Genomic DNA, 18786 nt, shown 5'->3' on the forward strand with positions numbered 1-18786 from the left:
GCTGTGGGGGCCAAAGCCAGACTGGAGTGCATCCAGAGAGCAGGGGCAGGAAGACAGGGGAGCTGGACGAGTTCTTCAAGGAACTTTGTTGTATAAGGAGAGCAGAGAACATGGGGCTGTCACTGGAGGGGTCAGGGAGTCAGTATTTCCACAGGTATTTCTAAAAGGATAAATCTTTTAAAAGACAACCACAATGCCATTTGAAACCTAAAAAAATAACAGTAACTTACTACGGTCAAATAGTCAACCAGTGTCCAAATTTCCCCAGTTGTCTCTAGTTTTATTAATTTGTTCAAATCAACTTCCAAATAAGGCGCATACCTTGCAACTGGTGGAGATATCTCAAAGTCTCTTTAACTGTGGGTTTTGCCCTTAATCTCTGTCTCAATCTCTCCCTCTTTTTCTTGTCTTCCTTTGAAATTCCCTTGTTGGAGAAACAAGGTCCTTTGTCCTGTGGACTTTCCTCTGAATTTTGATGATTGGATTAGGACGGGTTGTGACATCTGTCCTTGATATTTCCGGTGACTTGAGGTATAAAGAGACACCATCCCACCACTCTAGGATCATGACCTGAGCTGACATCGAGAGTCAGATGATCAACAAATAGGGAGACACCCAGGCGGGTGGGAGCCAGTCTGTTTGTACAGGGGTGGGAATAACCCAGTCCCGAGGGGAAAAGGGTGATGCTTGGTTTTAACCTTTAACCTTTGACCCCAACCTCTAAGTTGGCCCCACCCCCTGTGCCTTTGACCTCTGGCCCTGACCTCTGTGCCTTTGACCCCTTCATCTCAACCTGACTGTGCTGTCCCCTTAATCTCTAGTCCTGGCCAACTCCACAACCTGGGTGTTGGCCTAAATCCTCCTGCAACTCCTGACCTCGAGTTCGAGGCCATAACTCGCCGCCGAGCCCCGACCCCCGGCCTCCACCGTGGACGACGCCCAATAGCGCGCGAAAGGAGGCGGGTGCTATGGGGAGCCAATAGCTTGAGACGCGAGCTGAGCAGCAACCAGTACTCTTGACGGGGCGGAGAGCAAGGCGGGACTCCGAGGAAGGCCAATCACTGAAGGGGCTCGGTGAAGCCACAGCCAATGGCTCCGGAGCGGGGGCGTTGCCCTGACTCCGACAGCTTCCAAGACCCGGCTCTGGGGGCTATGGCCGCGAGTGGCCGCCTGGCGCTGGGGACCCTTCCCCGGTCCAGCTGGGTGCGGGGCTCGGGCCCAGCCGTACTAAGCCGCCTTCGGGACGCGGCCCTGGTGCGGCCCGGCTTCTTGAGCACGGCCGAGGAGGAGACGCTGAGCCGCGAGCTGGAGCCCGAGCTGCGCCGCCGCCGCTACGAATACGATCACTGGGACGCGGTGAGGCCGGCGGCCCTGGGGGGCGGGCCTCGGGGCGGGGCTACGGCGGAGGCGGGGCCAGTGACGTTAGAGGTGAAGACTGGGGTGGAGCGCTGGGTCGCCGGGGGCTACGGCTGGGAACGGGGCTGGCGGCATGGGGCGGAGTTTGATGCCGAGGTGTTTTGCTGGCCGGGAAAGCACTTTGGAGATGAGGGCAGGGCCGTAACTGGAGGGCAGACTTGGAACTGTGGGGTGTTTGGGGGACAGGACCAAGGTTAGGGGCGGAAACAGGTGTGGAGCGAGATGAGGGAGGGTCACCAGTTGGGTGCGGAGACAGAGGACTGGAGTGGGATCAAGTTGTGGGCGGAGACAAAATTGAGTATTGCGGGGGGGCCACCGTTGGGGACTGGATCTGGGACTGAATTGGAGCTCAAGGGCGGATACAAAGGAGTAGGACTAAACCTAGATGGGGTAAGGGTTGGGGTTGGGGTTTGAGACCCAGGATTATAGGGTAGATAGGACCAAGGTGGTGAGTTGAAGGCGGGGTCAAGGGTCATGTTGGGAAAACCAGTCCTTTGCTCTGCACTCTGCCCCCCACCACCGTGCCTCAGTTTCCCTGTTCCCTCTGAGAGCTTCCTGGCCTGACCCAAATTCTCCGTGCAGGCCATCCACGGCTTCCGAGAGACAGAAAAGTCACGTTGGTCAGAGGCAAGCCGGGCCATCCTGCAGCGTGTGCAAGCGGCCGCCTTTAGCCCTGGCCAGACCCTGCTGTCCTCGGTGCATGTGCTGGACCTGGAACCTCGGGGCTACATCAAGCCACATGTGGACAGCATCAAGGTGGGCGGCGGCCAGAGCCTTGGAGCCCCCAGCTGGGGGTGGGCCGGCCAGGCCACAGACTGACTGGCCACCATGCCCTCTCTTCCAGTTCTGTGGAGCCACCATCGCTGGCCTATCCCTACTATCTCCCAGCGTCATGCGGCTGGTGCACACCCAGGAGCCGGGGGAGTGGCTGGAACTCTTGCTGGAGCCAGGCTCCCTCTACATCCTTAGGTACCGCTCAGCCAAGGAGCCCCCACCCCACCCGTAACTCATCAGATGCTCACCCACCTCACACGTTGCGCACCTTCTCTTATTCAGCCCTTCCGGCAGACGCGATCATCTCCTCCCCCCACCCCCCTCCCGCGCGCCCCACCCACCAGGCAGCCTGCCCCGCGCAGGGGCTGCCCTCACCCCACCCAGCCCGAGCCTGTTTTCTCTTGCAGGGGCTCGGCCCGTTATGACTTCTCCCATGAGATTCTTCGGGATGAAGAGTCCTTTTTTGGGGGGCGTCGGGTTCCCCGGGGCCGACGCATCTCTGTGATCTGCCGCTCCCTCCCTGAGGGGATGGGACCAGGTGAGCCTGGGCAGCCCCCCCCAGCCTGCTGAACGCCAGGCCCTTCCCTCAGGTTCTCCCCCCCACCAGACACACACCACGTTTGTGAATAAAGTTGGAAAATGGACAGACTGGCCTTCCTTGAGCTGGCTGCTTGCAGGCGCCGAGAGGTGCAGGGGAAGCCCAGGACCCTCCCTGTCCACGCACAGGGAGCTCGGTGGCAGGGTCAGGGCACACCCTGGCTGAACACAGTCATGCAGCAGCAGTTTCCTTTATTATGCTCCTTGCAGGCGGCCCCCAGCCCACCGCCCCTCTGATCTCATCGGCATCCAAGTCTCCGATAAATAGGTCAGCAGGGCTCCTCAAGCGGCTGCAGGGCCCCAGGCCTGGCGTCCTTAGCCGCCGCAGCTGCAGGCAGCCGCCGAGAGCTGGGGCAGCCGTTGCCAGCGGTGGCGGTCATCGAGAAAGGCCACGTCGGTGTAGCGGGTGGGCTGGCAGCAGGGCCCGCCGTGGGCTCTGCCCTGGCCCCGCAGCCGGGCCAGCGTCAGGCCGTGCTGGGTGCGGGCACCGCGGGGGCAGCTGCCTGCACAGTAGCGGAAGATGACCGTCTCCTCGGAAGCGTAGCCCAGACCCAGCTCGGCCACAGGTAGGGGCAGGCTCCACAGCTGACACGGGCTGGCCAGGGCTCTGCGCAGGCGGGCACCTGCAGGGGACAAGGGGCAGCTGACAGCGAGCAGGGTCTGAGCAGGAAGGAGTGGGGGAGTCGTGCGGGGTCCGGGGGGGTTCTTACCCAGCTGCGGCCTCAGGGTCCCTCGTGGCTCTTCCCCCACCACCGGAGCCCCCCGAGCACCAGGGCCCCTGCCGAGGCCCGGCTGCAGCGACAGGAGCAGCAGAGAGCAGAGTAGGACTCTTCCTGTGGCCATCGTGACGGGCAGATCCCGAGGGTGGGGACGCCTCGCACCCTCAATTTATTCCCCAGCCTGGGCTGGGGAAATAACCTCTTCGTTGCCGCTACTGTAGTAGCAGGAAGACCCCGCGTCCCGTACCGGCTGCTCTTCCGCATCCTCAGGGCCAGGCAAGCCAGTCCCTTGGCCCCACACCCTGTGCTTCTAAGAGTTAAGCACTCACCCCCTCCCTGCCCCATCCAGACATTCCGCAGACCCGTTTCCGACACCCCCTCTTCCCCTGATTTACAACTGTTGTGGCAGCCAGAGCCGAGCCCAGGGCGGGCAGCCCGGTCCCCCACCCCACCTGCTTTCTGGAAAGAGTTGGGGGGCATCGTGGGCCCGCCGGGGTGGCCCCTCCGCACTCAGGCAGGGCGCCAGGGCTCAGGGGTCCCCACGTCGGGCGCCGGGTGGGGCAGATAGGTGTGTGGGAAGAGAGGGGTCAGCAGGTGGCCAAGCCAGTGGAGAATCCATCATGGCTGCCACCCGGAGGATTAAGACATCATGCCCCTGTCTCCGGGCCTGGCTGAGCCAGCACCAAAACAGGAAAAGGGAGAGGCCTGGAGACAGCCAAGAACTGGGACTCAAGGGTCGGAAGCTCACCCTGCAGGAACTCCTGTCTCTAGAAGGCCCACCTGAGGCCCCTGGGACCTGGAGCCTCAGCCCTGTCCTGGCATCAGGGCGGGAGGGGAGCTTAAGCCCGCTGGGTCTGAGAGGCACAGCAGCAGTTTCCAGTGGCTTCCATGCCTGGCCCCTGTAATATCAAGGAAATGAGACCATCCCTTACCTATGAGAGGGAGCTAATCAGTCTTTCCCACATGAGGTTCTGAGGACAGAGAGATGGCGCATTTAAGCGTGTGATCCGCCGCCTGACAGAAGCTCGCGAGAGTTTTCCAGGCGAAGAGGCACCAAATAACTTAGGGAGGTTTAAAGAGGTGCTGGATCACACACAGGTAAGACCAGGTAAAAACTCGGATAAGACCCTGCAGCCCAGACCGGCAAAACCCAGAAACTGTGGGCACACGTGGCTGCGGGGGGGGGGGGTGGGCGGGGGGCTGGGGCGTGCGACGCAGGGGTGCCCAGGCTGTGGGGAGGGGTGTAAGCCAGAGGCTGTTGAGCATTTGCTGCTGAAACTGCAAGTCACATCCCCGAGCCCCAGGAAGCCTGTGTCAGGCAGGCACAGACACAAACTCAGGAGCGGCCGCTGGCTCTTCGTACTAGCGAGGGCTGGACCGACCCAAACTCCCACCTGCTTTGCACTGCTTCCCTCGCTCGGCAGTGGTGGGTACTGGCTACCGCAGTGTCGTTGAGACCACCTTCGGACAAAAAGAGTCACTGCTCCAAAGTCGCCCAGAATCCGACACGGCCAGGATTTGGAGCCAGACCCTGCTGAACACCAGGCCCTGGCTCCTAACCACTAGGATGTGTGGGCTGGCCTGGTGGGGAGAGGCCTTAGGCCGCAGTCCTGTGGCAGGGAGGGCAGGGGTAAGAGGGTGGAGGGCCAGGGGTCAACGCTGCTTTCTTTCTGCCCCAGAAGGCCTGGCGGAAGGATGGGGAGGGGCGTTAGACAGACCCGAGACATTCCTGGGGATTAGCCTGCCGTCTCCGGCATCCCTGCTCATGGAAGCCCCACACCCTGCCCCCAGCCAATCACTCGGGACGGGTTCTAGCCAGCGGCCAAATTCCATTTCTAGCGATGAAACTGGCCACGAACTCAAAAAGCCCTCCCACGGCACAACCCTAGCAATGCTGGATAAAATAAATGCGGAGCTAACTCGTTGGAATATAAGGGAAGCCCTGGAAACATCACTGGAAAGCTGAAAAATAGGGCCCAGGTGCCAACATGAGCAACAGAAGAGTGTGGGATTTTGTGGCCACGTTGGAACAGAGCCCGCCAGCCGAGAACCACTTCACGTGGGCTCAGTGCAGGGCTCCTGGGACACCTGGTGGGGAACAGAGGCTAAAAGCACCTGTAGGGTTTGCCTGCAAAGCCAGCTGCCCAGGAGGCCCATGCAGAGCCCCTCAGCCGGCCGTGAGTCCCCACCCAAAGTTAGGAAACACAAGAGTCAGTCGTGAAGAGAAGTCCGAAGAGAACACGGGATGGCTGTCAGCTTCGGGTATCAGATCTCTGGCAGAGATAGGATGCTCACAACAAAAACGTGGAGGAAAGGATCAAAGCCACTGGGGGCAGAACACTTAAAACAGACCAGCTGATCTGAAAAGGAAGCAAAGATCATTTGAGATTTGGAAAACTGAGTCAGGGAAGCCAAGCACTTCCTGGGTTCACGGGGGATAAACTACAGCCGAAGACAGAACCAGACGCCGGAGCTGGAGAGACCGCCAGCCTGCGACGGTGGATGCTCAGCGAGTACAGCTGGCCGAGGGCTAAGAGGAGCAAGCTCTAAGGGGCAGGGAAAGTTCCGGAAGGAAGGGCCCGAGGGACAGAGGGAGAGACAGGAGCTAAGAAAACGGCCAGCGTTGTTCTGGAATTGGCAACACGGGGCGCCGGGATTCAGGCAGCAGGTGACAGACAACGCGAGCACCAGAGAAGTTGGGAGGCAGCCGTTTATTGGGCAGGTGGGTGGGCGCCGGCCATCACTCCTTGAGGGAGAAGTGCATCTTGTCACTGATCATCTTGCGCTCGGGGTTGAGCCGCTTGAGGATCTGGGCGAGCACGTTCACCGTCTGCTCGCTGCTCAGCCCCGTCTTCTTGGTCTGGAACTTCTTCAGCAGGTCCTTGGTGGTCATGGGCTTCCGAGTCAGATAGCGGCGCACCGCGTCCTCTGTCACCTGCACGTCGCTGAGGAGCCGAGCGGAGGGCGGGGCGGGTGGGCGTCAGCGGGAGGCCTCCCCGCGCCCCTGCCCTGCTCCCCTGCCCTGCTCCCCTGCCCCACCCCCCACCACCCTCGCCAACCTACCCGCTGCTGGGGGTCGACTTCCCGGACTGGGGCTGAGGGGTCGACTTCCCGGACAGGCTCTGGGGCCCGGCGTCCAGCCGCAACCGCTTGGCCACCGGCGTCTCATTCGTTCGCTTGCCTGGGGGAGCAGGGGAGGGGTTGAGCCCCGGGCCTGGGGGGCTGGACCCCCAGGGGCCCAGGAGGAGCGGGGCTGGGACCCCGTGTCCAGGGGGCCCCGGGGTGGACAGGCCTCTGCCCCAACTCTGGCGTCTGTTCCTGAGACAGGAGGGGAGACTGAGGGCAAAGGTCAAGAGGTCGCGGCGAGGGGTGGGGCGACGGCCCTGCTCACCCTGCTCCAGCTTGGTGGCAGCGGCCCGCAGGGTGGAAGAGGTGCTGCCGCTCTCCGCGCTGGGCGTGCCCGGCCGGCTGTTGCCCCGAGAGCTGCCTCCCGACGGCCTCCGCTCCCTCTTGGGGGGCGTCTTCTTCTTCTGCGGAAATGGGGTTGGGATGTGAGTCTGGAGACAGACGCCCGCCCACCTGCCCCTGCCCGGGCCCGGGCCTCACCGCCATGAAGAGGGCCGAGGACGCCTCGCTGTCGATGTCGCTCTCCTCTGAGCTGTCCGACTCGTCGCTGCTGTCTGCGTGGGGCGGGAGGAGTGTCAGCGCCAGGGCGCCCCGCCCCGGCTCCACCCCAGATGAGGGGCTCTGGGAGCGGCCCCCCGGGGAAGCGGGGAGGGGACCCACCTTTCCTGCGCTTCTTCTCCTGAGGCGTGGGCGCCTTCTTCTCCTCCTCCTCCTCCTTGTCCTCCTCGGGCGGCTTCTCCTCCTCACTCTCCTCGCTGCTCTCACTCTGCTCATCTACGCCCTTGGGGCCCTCCTCCTGCTGGGTGACCTTGGGCTTGCCCTCCAGCTCATCCTGGGAGCTGCTGGAAGGCGGAGAACCGGCCGACCGTGAGGGAGCGCGTGGGCAGGGCTGGCGCAGGCCTCACGCCCACCTCACACCCGCCTCCCGCCTGCCTCACCTCGAGCCGTCGGACATGTAGTCCACTTCCTGGCCCTCAAAGTCCCCGTCGTCACTGTCTTCGAAGGCCTCGTCGTCGGACCCCTTCTTCTTCTTCTTCTTCCTGCCTCCCTTGGCCGGCGGTGCCTTCTTCTTGGCCTTGGGAGCTCTGCCACCTAGGGAAGCAGAGCGGGACTCAGGCCGGGCACTCGTCCCGTTTGGGAAACCTGAGGATGTCTGGACATCTTGGGGGCCTCACTGAGCACGGAGAGACGCCCAGGACTGGCCTCTTACACGTAAACTGACCGGTCCAAGTCTATACCCCCAACTCGCTTGCTCTGACTCACACTCAGGGCCACCATCTCCGTCCCTGCATCCCCCAGAACCGTGTATCGGACAACTAGAACCCACCCCTGTAGCCCAAGGCCCACCAGCATCATTCAAAAACGGGCCGATCCAAAGCTGTTCACCCTGCCCTGCGCTGCCCATCCATGGACACCCCAATAGAGACTGCAGCTGAGACCTTCCCGTCGCTCTTCTCTGCCTCCTACCAACTCCCGTGCTTCCCCAACGGCCGGTGCAGCAGACTGTGCCCTGTCCTCATTCCCAGGGGACTGTGAGTGACTCAGCTTTCCCTCAGTGGCATCAACCTTCCCGAGTCGTCACTCAGACACCTTGAGGGAGTACGACCCAGGCTGGTCCACACGGCCACCCGGGGGGCTCCACCAGCCTCACCCTCCTCGCCGCTGGCCTCGCTGTCGTCAGACGACATCTCCAGGTCATCCTCCAGGTCGTGGATGCGCAGCTCACTGGCCTTCTTGCGGCTGCGTTTCTCCTTCTCCTCGTCTTCCTCATCCTGGTCCTGATCCTTGAGCCGCCGTTGCTGCATGATGCTGAAGTGGTTCAGGACTTTGTTTCTCCTGTGGGCAGGGGAAGGGTACAGTGGGGGCTGACAAGGGGCCTGGCTCCAAAACTGGGCCTCCTCCCTGCATCTCCACCAGGCACTCCCCAAAGGGGAATGACAGACACGACTTTGGTGACATGAGGGGACTCACACCTATGGCATGGAACACCCTGAAGTCACATGGGAGAGCTGGCCCTGCTTTGATCCCTTGTCTGTCCCATGTCCCTCAAAGGTAGGGTTTCATGTGGTGTTGGGAGAGAGCATCTCTCTCCAGCTCAGGTCCTTTCTCAGACAACAGAATCTGGACACAACATATTCATGTCCATCTGTTTTTATGGTAGTTTATGGATGCCTTTGTGTTTATGAGAAGAAATAACTTTTCATTTACTTTGATGATAAAAGTTTTAAAAAATATGACTGCATCTAAGGAGAGCTTAGGATTACATCTAACAGCATAAGCAAAGTTCATCAGTGCTGTGAAAAGGAGTAAAGCTCCTGCACAAGAATGTGAGTGTAATTAACACTACTGAACAGTACATTTAAATATGATTAAGATGGCAAATTTTATGTTTTTTACAATTAAAAGCATTTAAAAAAAAAATTTTTTTTTAACGTTTATTTATTTTTGAGACAGAGACAGAGCATGAACAGGGGAGGGGCAGAGAGAGAGGGAGACACAGAATCGGAAACAGGCTCCAGGCTCTGAGCTGTCAGCACAGAGCCCGACGCGGGGCTCGAACTCACGGACCGTGAGATCATGACCTGAGCCGAAGTCGGATGCTCAACCGACCAAGCCACCCAGGCGCCCCACAATTAAAAGTATTTTTAATTGAAAAGAATGATGGGGGTGCCTGGGCGGCTCAGTTGGCTAAGCGTCCAACTTTGGCTCAGGTCACGATCTCGCCATTCCCGAGTTCGAGCCCCGCGTCGGGCTCTGTGCTGTCAGCACAGAACCCGCTTCAGATCCTCTGCCCCTCCCTGGTTTGTGTGCACACACACTCTCTCTCTCTAAAAAATAAACATTAAAAAATAAATAAATAAAAATTTAAAAAATTAAAAATTAAAAAGGAACAAAGCACTGATATGTGCCACAACGTGGATGAACTTGGAGGACATTATGGCGACTGAAATAAGCCAGAGGCAAACGGACAAATACTGCATGATCCGACTCATAGGAGATCCCTAGAGGGGTCGAACTCACAGAGACAGAAAGTAGAATGGTGGGAGCCAGGGGCTGGGGAAGAGGGAGAAAGAGTTACTGTTTAATGGGGACAGAGTTTCAGTTTGGGAAGACGAGAATGTTCTGGAGAGGGATGGCGGTGATGGTTGAACAATAATGCGAATGGGCTTACTGTCACCGAACTGGACACTTACAAACGGTTAAATGACAAACTACGTAGTGTGGATTTCACCCGTAGTTGGTCCAGCCATAGCCCTCCGGTCTGAGGGGGAAGCCAAGTGGGCCCCGGGATCTCCCCCGCTCTGCCAATTCCTGCTCCAGGGCTCAGCTCAGCAGCTACTACCTCCCCAGCCCTCTCGGGCCCTGTGTGTCCCTGATGCCTTCATGTCCATCTCCCCCACTGAACCGGGAGCTCCCTAAGGGCTTGGTGGAGTCGGACCTGGTCACCACCGAGTAACCAGCCCCCGGCCAGGCAGAAGTTATGGTGACACACTCCATTTCCAAGTGTGTCAGCCCCTTCTGGGGAAGCTGGGGAAGCAATGCCCGCACCCTGCCTCCCTCCAGGCCCAGCTGTGGCTCACACTCACCTTTCCCACTCCTCCTCGGCCTCCTCGGCAGTGAGCGTGCGATGCCGGGCCAGCGGCGTGAAGTTATACCAGTTGTGCACAGGGAAGGCCTCAAAGGCCCCATCGGGGCACTGGGTGAAGATATAGTAGGACGTGTTCTCTGTCACACCTCCCTTCTTGATGCCCTTGAACCTGCAGGGAGGCAACGTCACAGCCTGGCCCTCACGGCCAGCCCCCTGGCCTGCCCTCTCTCCAGAACCACCTGGGTTCTCTGAGCAAACTCCAAGCCTGAGAGATCTTGGGCCGGCCCTTCAACTGTGTGAGCCTCGATTTCGGCACCTGGAAAGCCGGGCAGCACTCCCCACCTCACAGAGCGAGCTCGGGGCTCCCCTCGTGGTACATATCACGGTCCTTTCTGGAAGGACCGTGTTAGGTGAGCTGTGAAGCAGGGGCGCCGCAGTCACACCCCTCCGGATTTGCCTCCAGGTTTCTCCTCGTGCCCGAACCAGTGCCAGCCTCCTCCTGGCCTCTGCCCTCACCCTTCCCTGCCCTAAAAGTCTGGGAAGTCTTACAGAGTGCCTTTCCCTGCCCACGGCCTTCGAGGCTCCCCTGGGCGCCGGCCCACCCACGCTCCAGCTGCATCCTGGCATCCACCATCCTGCGCTGTGCACCCGCCCTCTGTCACTGTCACACCGTGGAGCTCTGCACACCATTCCCTGCTTTCGTGCACACTGTTCTTCCTGGAGCCCCCTCCATCCACCTGACCTCCCAACCCTCACGACCCCCGGTCCCCAGGCAGCTGCTCGCTGCGTGTGGTCAGGACAGGCTCTCGGGCTTCCTGTACGTACCCTGGTCCCTAAGGGCTCCTGCACCAGCACCGGCCTGGTTCATCTTCAGAAAGAAAACCCCACGAGGGATGCGGGAGTTCAGGGAGGGACGCCCAGCCGAGTCAGGACGCGAGGGGGTCGCGGGAGGCCCTCGCCGCTGCCACCACTTACTTTCTGCCCGACTTGCCGTTGACGCGAAGCAGCCAGGGCTGGTCCTCGGGCCGGAACTCCTTCAGGACGATGCCGTACTTCTTCCTCCTCGCCTCCTCGCGAAGCTTGCGATTGAACTCGCTGCCCGCACCCGACTCGGGCATCTCCTCCTCCTGGTAAATCTTCTTGTTGCTCAGGTCTCGCTCCAGCCGGGCCTGGAATGACGGAGCAGGCGTGAGGGCAGGCAACATACCTTCCGTCAGGGCTGCCTGCCTTCGCTCGAGCTGTGCCCGCCGCCCCCCACCCCGCAAGAACACCCGAACGCCCTCTTCACCCCACCTCCCAGGCTGAGCTGCGGACTTGCAAAGCCAACCTCCTGCCTAGAGAAACAAAAAAGGGGTAGAATGCTGGCCTTCGGTGGTGCATCTGGGTGAAGGCATGTGGGCAACCATCGTACCAGGTCTACTTGGCAGCTTTGGAAAGTTTGAAATTCTTTCTAAATCAACATTTAAAGAAATAAATCAATAAACAAACAAACAAACAGTGAGATCATTTTGAGGATAGGACAAAAACAAAAAACAAGGAACTGGCCCGCTCTCTGCATTCAGGCCGTTTTCCAAATTTTGATCTTTAATATGCACGTGCCGCTCACCCTAGAGGTCCCTCCTCCAGACAGCGGAGGTGAAATGACACGCGCAGTGCTGTTTAGCACACCAGTCTGTTGCAGCAGAAGACTGGAAGTCAACCTAATGCACATCAGCGGGGCACTGGCTTGATGCACGGGGCCTCCTCCACACACAATGGAAGACAGAGCGGCCAGAAAAGAAAAAGGGGGCGACTGTAGGGAACAAGTCCCAAGGCATAGTGACTGAAAAAGGCAAGATGACCCACACTGCTTCCTACTGACAAGAGATTTCAGACAGCTGGGAACAAAAAGATCCTACCAGCTCCCAGGAAGAAGGGGGAAAAGTCCCTGGCCCAGGGGAGGGCCACGTTTTTAGAAACAAAGTCTTACTGGCATACAGCCACGCCCACTCGCATGTGCGGACACGCAGCGTTGAGGGGCTGCCGCACAGACACCAGCCAACCAAGTGCAACATAATTACTGGTCCTTTAAGAAAAAGCCTACTGACCCCTGATACAAAGGACAAGAGGGAGAATGGCAGAAGCTCTCCACAGCCAACACCAGAAGCCAGAAAACACTGGAACAAAACCCTCACAACTTGAGAGAAAATGGTTACCAGGCTAGCTTATGATACCCAATCGAGCTACCCAGCCCGAGGCTGGAATCTGGACACTCACAGGGGTGCGAGGGAATTGGTGTGCACCCCGCACCTTTTTGGGGAGCCGGCCCAGGATGTGCCTCACTACAAAAGGAAGGTAAACAGGCCTGATTCCCCGAACACGGTCACCCCAGAGGGCAGGGCCCCTGCCTGGCGTGTTCACCTTTAGCCCAGCGGAGGGTCTCCAGGGACAGTTGCTGAAAGAATGCATTTGGAGGGGGTTTCTGCCCACACGTTGCCCTGGGTGAGCAGCGGCTACCGGAGGAGGGGGATGTCCCCTGTGGTTTTAAGTGCTTAGATGGCTGTACCCGCCCCCTCCCTTGAGTGACTAGTGACAGAGGGGTATCAACCCAGCAAATTAGTTTCCTCCAGGGAATGTAATCCCCCGTTGGTTTTTTAGGGAGTGTGCCATTTAGGCAATGAAAATTCAAGGGGCTGCATTTCCCTGTGACTAGGTTTTTAGGGAGTGTAACCTCCGTGTGGTAAAAGCAAGGAGTGATGAGTGACGTCCCCCCATGACGATCGGGGAACAGGGTATGTGTAACCCCCAAGTTACTAGCGGCTGGGAGATCACGTGTCTCAAGAGGTGATAACTATGCAGGCTCTGCATCTCAAGGCGGTGGGTGACGAGGGGCATGGACCCTCCAAGGGGACGAGTGGCTGAGGTGCAGACTCCTCTCAGTTCTCATGGATGCCGGGACAGGGGATCTCCTATTGATGACGGATCAAGAGTGGTGGGTTCCCAAGGTATTTACCAAGTCACTCCTCTTAGCGAGGAGTATTTGGGGGCAGGGTACCCGAAGGCGGCTTCTCTCTCCTGGATGGTAAATGATGAAGAATGTCTCCCCACTGAGTGATGAGGGCTTTGGAAACGCTGCACCCTCTCTGGATAACTTAGGCGAGGCCAGAGGTGGGGGGAACATGCTAGTCTGTATACAAACATGTGGGCAGCTGGCCATGCTGGCAGGCAGACACCCTACAAGGGAAGAGGGCGCCTGGAGCAAGTATCCACCTGCCCAATTTCCAGAGGAGCACGTTGTTATCATGTCTCTCTCAAATAGTCTCATTTGCTCAGCTGGGTGAAGTGAAGTTTAAAAATAGACAAAAGAGGGGCGCCTGGGTGGCGCAGTCGGTTAAGCGTCCGACTTCAGCTCAGGTCACGATCTCACGGTCCGTGAGTTTGAGCCCCGCGTCGGGCTCTGGGCTGATGGCTCAGAGCCTGGAGCCTGTTTCCGATTCTGTGTCTCCCTCTCTCTCTGCCCCTCCCCCGCTCATGCTCTGTCTCTCTCTGTCCCAAAAATAAATAAACGTTAAAAAAAAAAAAAAAGTAGACAAAAGAGGGGCGTCTGGGTGGCCTGGTCAGTTAAGCATCCGACTGCGGCTCAGGTCATGATCTCACAGTTCGTGGGTTCAAGCCCCGCTTTGGGCTGTCTGCTGTCAGCACAAAGCTTGCTTTGGATCCTCTGTCTCCCCTGCTCTCCGCCCCTCCCCCACTCATACTCTGTCTCTCAAAAATAAACATTAAAAAAAAATTTTTTTTAATAGCCAAAAGAGGGGCGCCTGGGTGGCTCAGTTGGTTGTGTCTGAGTCTCGATTTTGGCTCAGGTCATGATCTCGCAGTTTGTGGGATTGAGCCCCATGTCAGGCTCCATGCCAGTAGCACACAGCCCACTTGGGATTCTCTCTCCTACTCCCCTGGCCCTCCCCCCCACCCCCCCACCCCCCCACCAACCAGCTTGTGCATGCACACATGTGCGCTCTCTCTCAAAATAAATAAACTTAAAAAAAAAAAAATAGTCCAGAGTGGCACCTGGGTGGCTCAATCAGTTAAGCATCCAACTCTTGATTTCAGCTCAGGTCATGATTTTACAGTCTGAGTTTGAGCCCTGCATCCGGCTGTCTGCTGTCAGCACAGAGCCCACTTCGGATCCTCTGTCTCCCTCTCTTCCTGCCCCTACTTGTGCTCTCTCCCAAAATAAATAAACATTAGGGGTGCCTGGGTGGCTCAGTTGGTTAAGCGTCCGACTTCAGCTCAGGTCATGATCTCGCGGTCCGTGAGTTCGAGCCCCGCCTCGGGTTCTGTGCCGACGGCTCAGAGCCTGGAGCCTGCTTCGGGTTCTGTGCCTCCCTCCCTCTCTGCCCCTCCCCTGCTCATGCTCTGTCTCTATCTCTCAACAATAAATAAATGTTAAAAATAATAATAATAATAATAATAAAATAAACAAATACACATAAAAAAAGAAAAAGATTCTCTCTCCCCCTCTCCTCCTTTGGCTCTCTCTCCCTAAAACAGATTTTAGCAAAAAGAAAAATAGTCCAAAGGCAGACCTGTGCTCGACAACCAGCTGAGCAGTTGGAGCTGCCCGACCGCGGGAAGGCCTGACCATGCCGACTTCAGACTTGGGGCCAAGTCCCCTGCTGGGTTGCTCCAGTCTCTGTGGCTTTAAACGCTGCTCCAAATGCCCAGATGTGCCCTCCCGCTCTCCCAACTCACATGTCCAACTGCTCACCTACCGTCTCCTCCGGGATGTCTAATATAAGACGTCCCAAATACTCCATCCATCTGGCCCTGGCACCCCTCAACATCCAATCATTAACCGACCCTATGGGCTCCGCTCCAAACACACTAGAATCCACCACGTCTCATAACGCTGTTTGCTCCATGCAATCATCACTCGCCTGGACCACAGCCGACGCCTCCACCCTGCACACCCTTCATCTGCCCTTGACCTCACAGTCTGTCTCCTGACAGTGCCTGGATCACTTTATAACTCCCCTGTTTAAAAAATTTTTTAATTTTTTAAATATTTATTTATTTCTGAGAGAGAGAGGAGAGCGAGAGAGCGAGACAGAGCACGAGTGGGGGAGGGCGGAGAGAGAGAGAGAGAGGGAGACACAGAATCCAAAACAGGCTCCAGGCTCTGAGCTGTCGGCGCAGAGCCCAACTTGGGGCTCAAACTTGGGAACGGCGAGATCGTGACCTGAGCTAAAGTTGGACACTCAACCCACTGAGGCACGCAGGGCTCCCCACCGATTTAAAACTCTTTAATGGCTTCAATGTTTGTGTTCCACCCCAAAATGCAGATGTTGAAACCTCCCCCTCAGTGGGATGGTAGGGGGAGGTGGGGCCTCGGGGAGGGGATTAGGTCACGAGGGTGGAGCCCTTGTGAGTGAGATTAGTGCCCCTACAAGAGAGGCCCAGAGAGCTCCCTCACCCTTTCCGCCATGTGAGGGCAGTGAAAAGACAGCCATCTATGAAGCAGGAGGAAGGCCCGCACCGGACCAAAACTCTGCTGGCGCCTTGATCTTGGACTTCCCAGCCTTCAGAATTGTGAGAAATAAACCTGTGTCGCTTATACGCCGCCCAGGCTAGGGTGTTCTGTGACAGCAGCGCCCATGGACAGAGATGGCTTCCAAATACCATCTGTAGGAGGCAGCCCCCTTCCTGGCCCAGATAACTCGAGGCCAAAAATGCCTGTCAGTGGGCACAACTTGTACATGTTCTCCTTTCACAAGGCCTGGGCAGGTGCAGTTAGGCATCCAAATCTGCCTCACAGGGACGCACCCAGCAGCTCAGCCTGGGCCTCAGCACATCATTGGATCTCCGCTCCAGGAGAGGTGAGGAAACCAAGGCTCAGTTACTACTATCACAAAGGGGAACTGTTACAACCCAGTGCAGGATCCCCTTGTCACACTCACAATGGAGACTTACCTGATTCCAAGTAGCGAAGTTGACTTTATCCGCTGCATTGAAGGCCATGATGTTGTATTTTTTAGTTGTGTTTCTGGAACGGGCAAGAAGGGGCAGTGCTCAGTTACTCGTTCATTTAGCAAACCCTCCCGGGCTCAGCAGTGCTGGGGGCCCACCAAAGACCCCAGGGGTTCCCAGTCTGTCAGGGAACAGATCCATGCCCTCCCAACCCCGTGCGGAAGAAAAGCAGAAGGAGGCACAGAGATCTGGGGGAACCAACATGTGGGAATAATGAGGAAGTCTGCCCTGGGGATGGGGGAGGGCAGGCAGGGAATGCTTCCTGGGGGAGGAAAGTCCTGGAACTGGGTTTTACGGAACCAACAAGAATCCACCCCACAGAGTCACAAGCGGGGAAGAGGCATTCCAGAGGGAATGCTAGGCCAGAAGGCTGCATCCTGCCGCCTATTGAAGCACTCATTCATTCGTTCTGCTCCAAACACAGTGATGCCCCCAGAGAGGCCTCGGCTGAGCTCCAGCCCCGTCCTCAGGTCCCCCTGCTCGTCAGAGCGAGAAGCACAGGCGGTGCCAGCCATGTCTACGAGCTCAGGGAGGTACAGAACCCCCTTCGGAGGAAGTGGGAAGAGGGGTCAGGGACTTACTTGGGAACGCGAACGACATACTCGGTGACGTTCTGGCTGCCGGGGCCCTGCGGGCAGAGAAGGCGGGACGGTGAGTGCGGGGCTGCGGAGGCCGCCGCAGGGACCCCCCCAACTCCGCCGCATACTCACGAGGGCCGCCATGGGCGACGACGTTCGGTGGTTCGGGTCCGGTCCGGTCCGGTCCGCGTCCCTCAGTCGCGGGGAAGCCGCTCTCGCGGTGCCGGGTCTCTGGCCCCGACCGAGGACCCCAAGGCCGAGGTGCCACCGATCCTGGGAGCAACTACCGGGAAGCCGTGCTCCCTCGGCCGGCTCGGCGACCACTCCGGTCACGTCTGCGCCTGCGCCTAACCTGGAAGAGAAACTCGGGGTGCGTCGCGATGGCAACCTCCTCCGCGTCACGTATTTCCCCTCGACTCTTTCTAGAGGGAGGAGCCACGACCGACCCGCAGCTGGAGGAAGCGCCGTCTACCGCCCGGACCCGCGCTCGCGGCTCTATATAGCGCTGTTAATTTAATCAGCCCGGCGGACACGCCTCCCCGTGACGACACACTCCGCGGGGCATCCTGGGAGGGGAGGGAGGAACTGGCCTTCTCGCGCGCCTCGCGCATGCGCCACTCCGCTCCGGAAGTGCGCCCAAGGAGGCCGCGTCACCATAGCGACCGAGGTCTCTTTTGCGGCTAGCTGCCACGGCTCCACCTGAGCCTCTTTAGGGTCATTTCCTCCTTCTGCCCCTGGGAGACCTCATCATCTCGCCAAACGATCGGGCCCTTGTGACGCTGAGCCGAGCCAGGAGGCGTCAGAGCCTGGGTGGGGGTGGGGCGCGACCACTCCACGGGCCGCTGGCGGGATGGGTCTGTGCAAGTCCAAGCTGCCCCACAAGGGCAGGGCCTTGAGATCCAGGAGAAGGGTAACATCGCGGGGGGCGGGGAGGGGCTGGATCACTGGGGGGAAGTAAGGAGGCTATGAAGGGCATGAGGGAGATACATACAGGTGCCCCACACCCCAAGTTCAGGTGTGCGCACGACCCCCACCCACCCGTGGTGGTAACACAACTGCACATGCTCAAGGATCAGCCCTTCTTTGATCCACTTGAGCACCTGCTGTGCCAGGTTCTGGGCACTCCACGGTGAACGTGTCAAACTAGCTCCCTGGCCTCCTGGAGATTACAGCGTAGTGAAGGAGGCGGTCTCAGAAAATGGGATCTACGAGCAGGAGGGGACAGGGCTGCCACAGGGAAAGAGGCGTCCGCTCTGAGGGCTCCGGGGAGAGGGGAGGTTTATGCTCCGCCCCGTGGAATGCCTAGGAATTCACTAAGCAAAGGCGGAAGGAAGCAAGACAGCAAAATTGCGCTATAAACTACCACACTCCACAGACATGCCTGGTAGCCATGGGCGTGCATTTACTCATCGCCCACTACTGTATGTCAGGAACCGTGCCAACTATTAGAAATATTGGGACCAGCAAGACAGAAACAGACCTTGCCCTCATGGAGTAGAGTCTGGCTGGGGAGAGAAGCAAGAGCAAGTAAACAGGCGAAATCGTTACTAATCGTGACTGTTGCTGTGGAAGAAATGGGGCTCTGAGATGGAACGATGGGGTGGGAGGCTCTTAGAGAGAGTCTGACAGGTCGGCTGTGACCTGAAGGAAGAGGAGCAGGGACTTACTGCAGCAGGGAGGAGGCGGGGCACAGGACAGCAGGAGAAGGATAAGTTTGGCAAGTTCAAGGGACAGAAGAGGCCCCTGGGGCTGGACCAGCGTGAAGGAAGAGGAGGGTGGTGTGGGATAAGTCTGGGGGATGGGCGAGTCCCCGCCCCACTCTGAGCCTGTTTCCTCAAGTGTAAAATGGGATAGTAGAGTCACTGGGATTCTTCAAGGAGATGCTGTGTGCAGAAGGCCTGGCCTGCTCAAGTTCACATCCTCCCGGCTACCTGTAACAGAACTAACGATGCCATGCCTGAGTGTACCATTGGGCATGGAT

General features: G+C 58.4%; 3 protein-coding genes across 4 annotated transcripts; 1 reads left to right on the forward strand and 2 right to left on the reverse strand.

The window, feature by feature from the left end:
- The first annotated feature begins 1125 nt into the window (after positions 1-1125).
- On the forward strand, positions 1126-2838 carry ALKBH7 (alkB homolog 7). Its single transcript, XM_030293736.1, has 4 exons — positions 1126-1356; positions 1999-2172; positions 2261-2385; positions 2598-2838. The coding sequence occupies exons 1-4, from the start codon at positions 1153-1155 to the stop codon at positions 2758-2760; spliced, it is 666 nt and encodes a 221-aa protein (XP_030149596.1). The 5' UTR covers positions 1126-1152; the 3' UTR covers positions 2761-2838.
- An 8-nt stretch (positions 2839-2846) lies between these two features.
- Positions 2847-6127, reverse strand: PSPN (persephin). The gene is made up of 2 exons (XM_030293807.1): positions 3498-6127; positions 2847-3410 (listed from the first exon to the last, which is right to left on the reverse strand). Exons 1-2 carry the CDS (start codon positions 3628-3630, stop codon positions 3103-3105), a joined length of 441 nt encoding a protein of 146 aa, XP_030149667.1. The 5' UTR covers positions 3631-6127; the 3' UTR covers positions 2847-3102.
- A 75-nt stretch (positions 6128-6202) lies between these two features.
- GTF2F1 (general transcription factor IIF subunit 1) lies at positions 6203-17293 on the reverse strand. 2 transcript variants are annotated; one of them, XM_030293544.1, is made up of 12 exons: positions 16938-17293; positions 16809-16855; positions 16171-16243; positions 11197-11390; positions 10220-10390; positions 8284-8468; positions 7571-7724; positions 7293-7471; positions 7113-7186; positions 6898-7036; positions 6570-6687; positions 6203-6451 (listed from the first exon to the last, which is right to left on the reverse strand). In XM_030293544.1, exons 1-12 carry the CDS (start codon positions 16947-16949, stop codon positions 6247-6249), a joined length of 1551 nt encoding a protein of 516 aa, XP_030149404.1. In that variant the 5' UTR covers positions 16950-17293; the 3' UTR covers positions 6203-6246. The 2 variants fall into 2 exon arrangements, with proteins under 2 accessions (XP_030149404.1, XP_030149396.1); XM_030293536.1 differs by having other exon boundaries at positions 7293-7474; positions 16938-17291.
- Positions 17294-18786: the final 1493 nt, after the last annotated feature.

The sequence above is a fragment of the Lynx canadensis genome, chromosome A2 (genome assembly GCF_007474595.2).
Source record: "Lynx canadensis isolate LIC74 chromosome A2, mLynCan4.pri.v2, whole genome shotgun sequence".
Taxonomy (NCBI): Eukaryota; Metazoa; Chordata; class Mammalia; order Carnivora; family Felidae; genus Lynx; species Lynx canadensis.

What these genes read in the sequence shown, in the direction of transcription:
- ALKBH7 (XM_030293736.1), top strand. Translation starts at nt 1,153, where the DNA reads ATGGCCGCGAGTGGCCGCCTGGCGCTGGGGACCCTTCCCCGGTCCAGC. An exon ending in AATACGATCACTGGGACGCG is followed by an intron (nt 1,357 to 1,998) that starts GTGAGGCCGGCG and finishes TTCTCCGTGCAG; the next exon opens with GCCATCCACGGCTTCCGAGA. An exon ending in GGCTCCCTCTACATCCTTAG is followed by an intron (nt 2,386 to 2,597) that starts GTACCGCTCAGC and finishes TTTCTCTTGCAG; the next exon opens with GGGCTCGGCCCGTTATGACT.
- PSPN (XM_030293807.1), bottom strand. Translation starts at nt 3,630, where the DNA reads ATGGCCACAGGAAGAGTCCTACTCTGCTCTCTGCTGCTCCTGTCGCTG. An exon ending in GACCCTGAGGCCGCAGCTGG is followed by an intron (nt 3,411 to 3,497) that starts GTAAGAACCCCC and finishes TGTCCCCTGCAG; the next exon opens with GTGCCCGCCTGCGCAGAGCC.
- GTF2F1 (XM_030293536.1), bottom strand. An exon ending in ACTTCGCTACTTGGAATCAG is followed by an intron (nt 11,391 to 16,170) that starts GTAAGTCTCCAT and finishes CCGTCATTCCAG; the next exon opens with GCCCGGCTGGAGCGAGACCT. An exon ending in TGCCACCAAGCTGGAGCAGG is followed by an intron (nt 6,688 to 6,897) that starts GTGAGCAGGGCC and finishes CTGCTCCCCCAG; the next exon opens with GCAAGCGAACGAATGAGACG.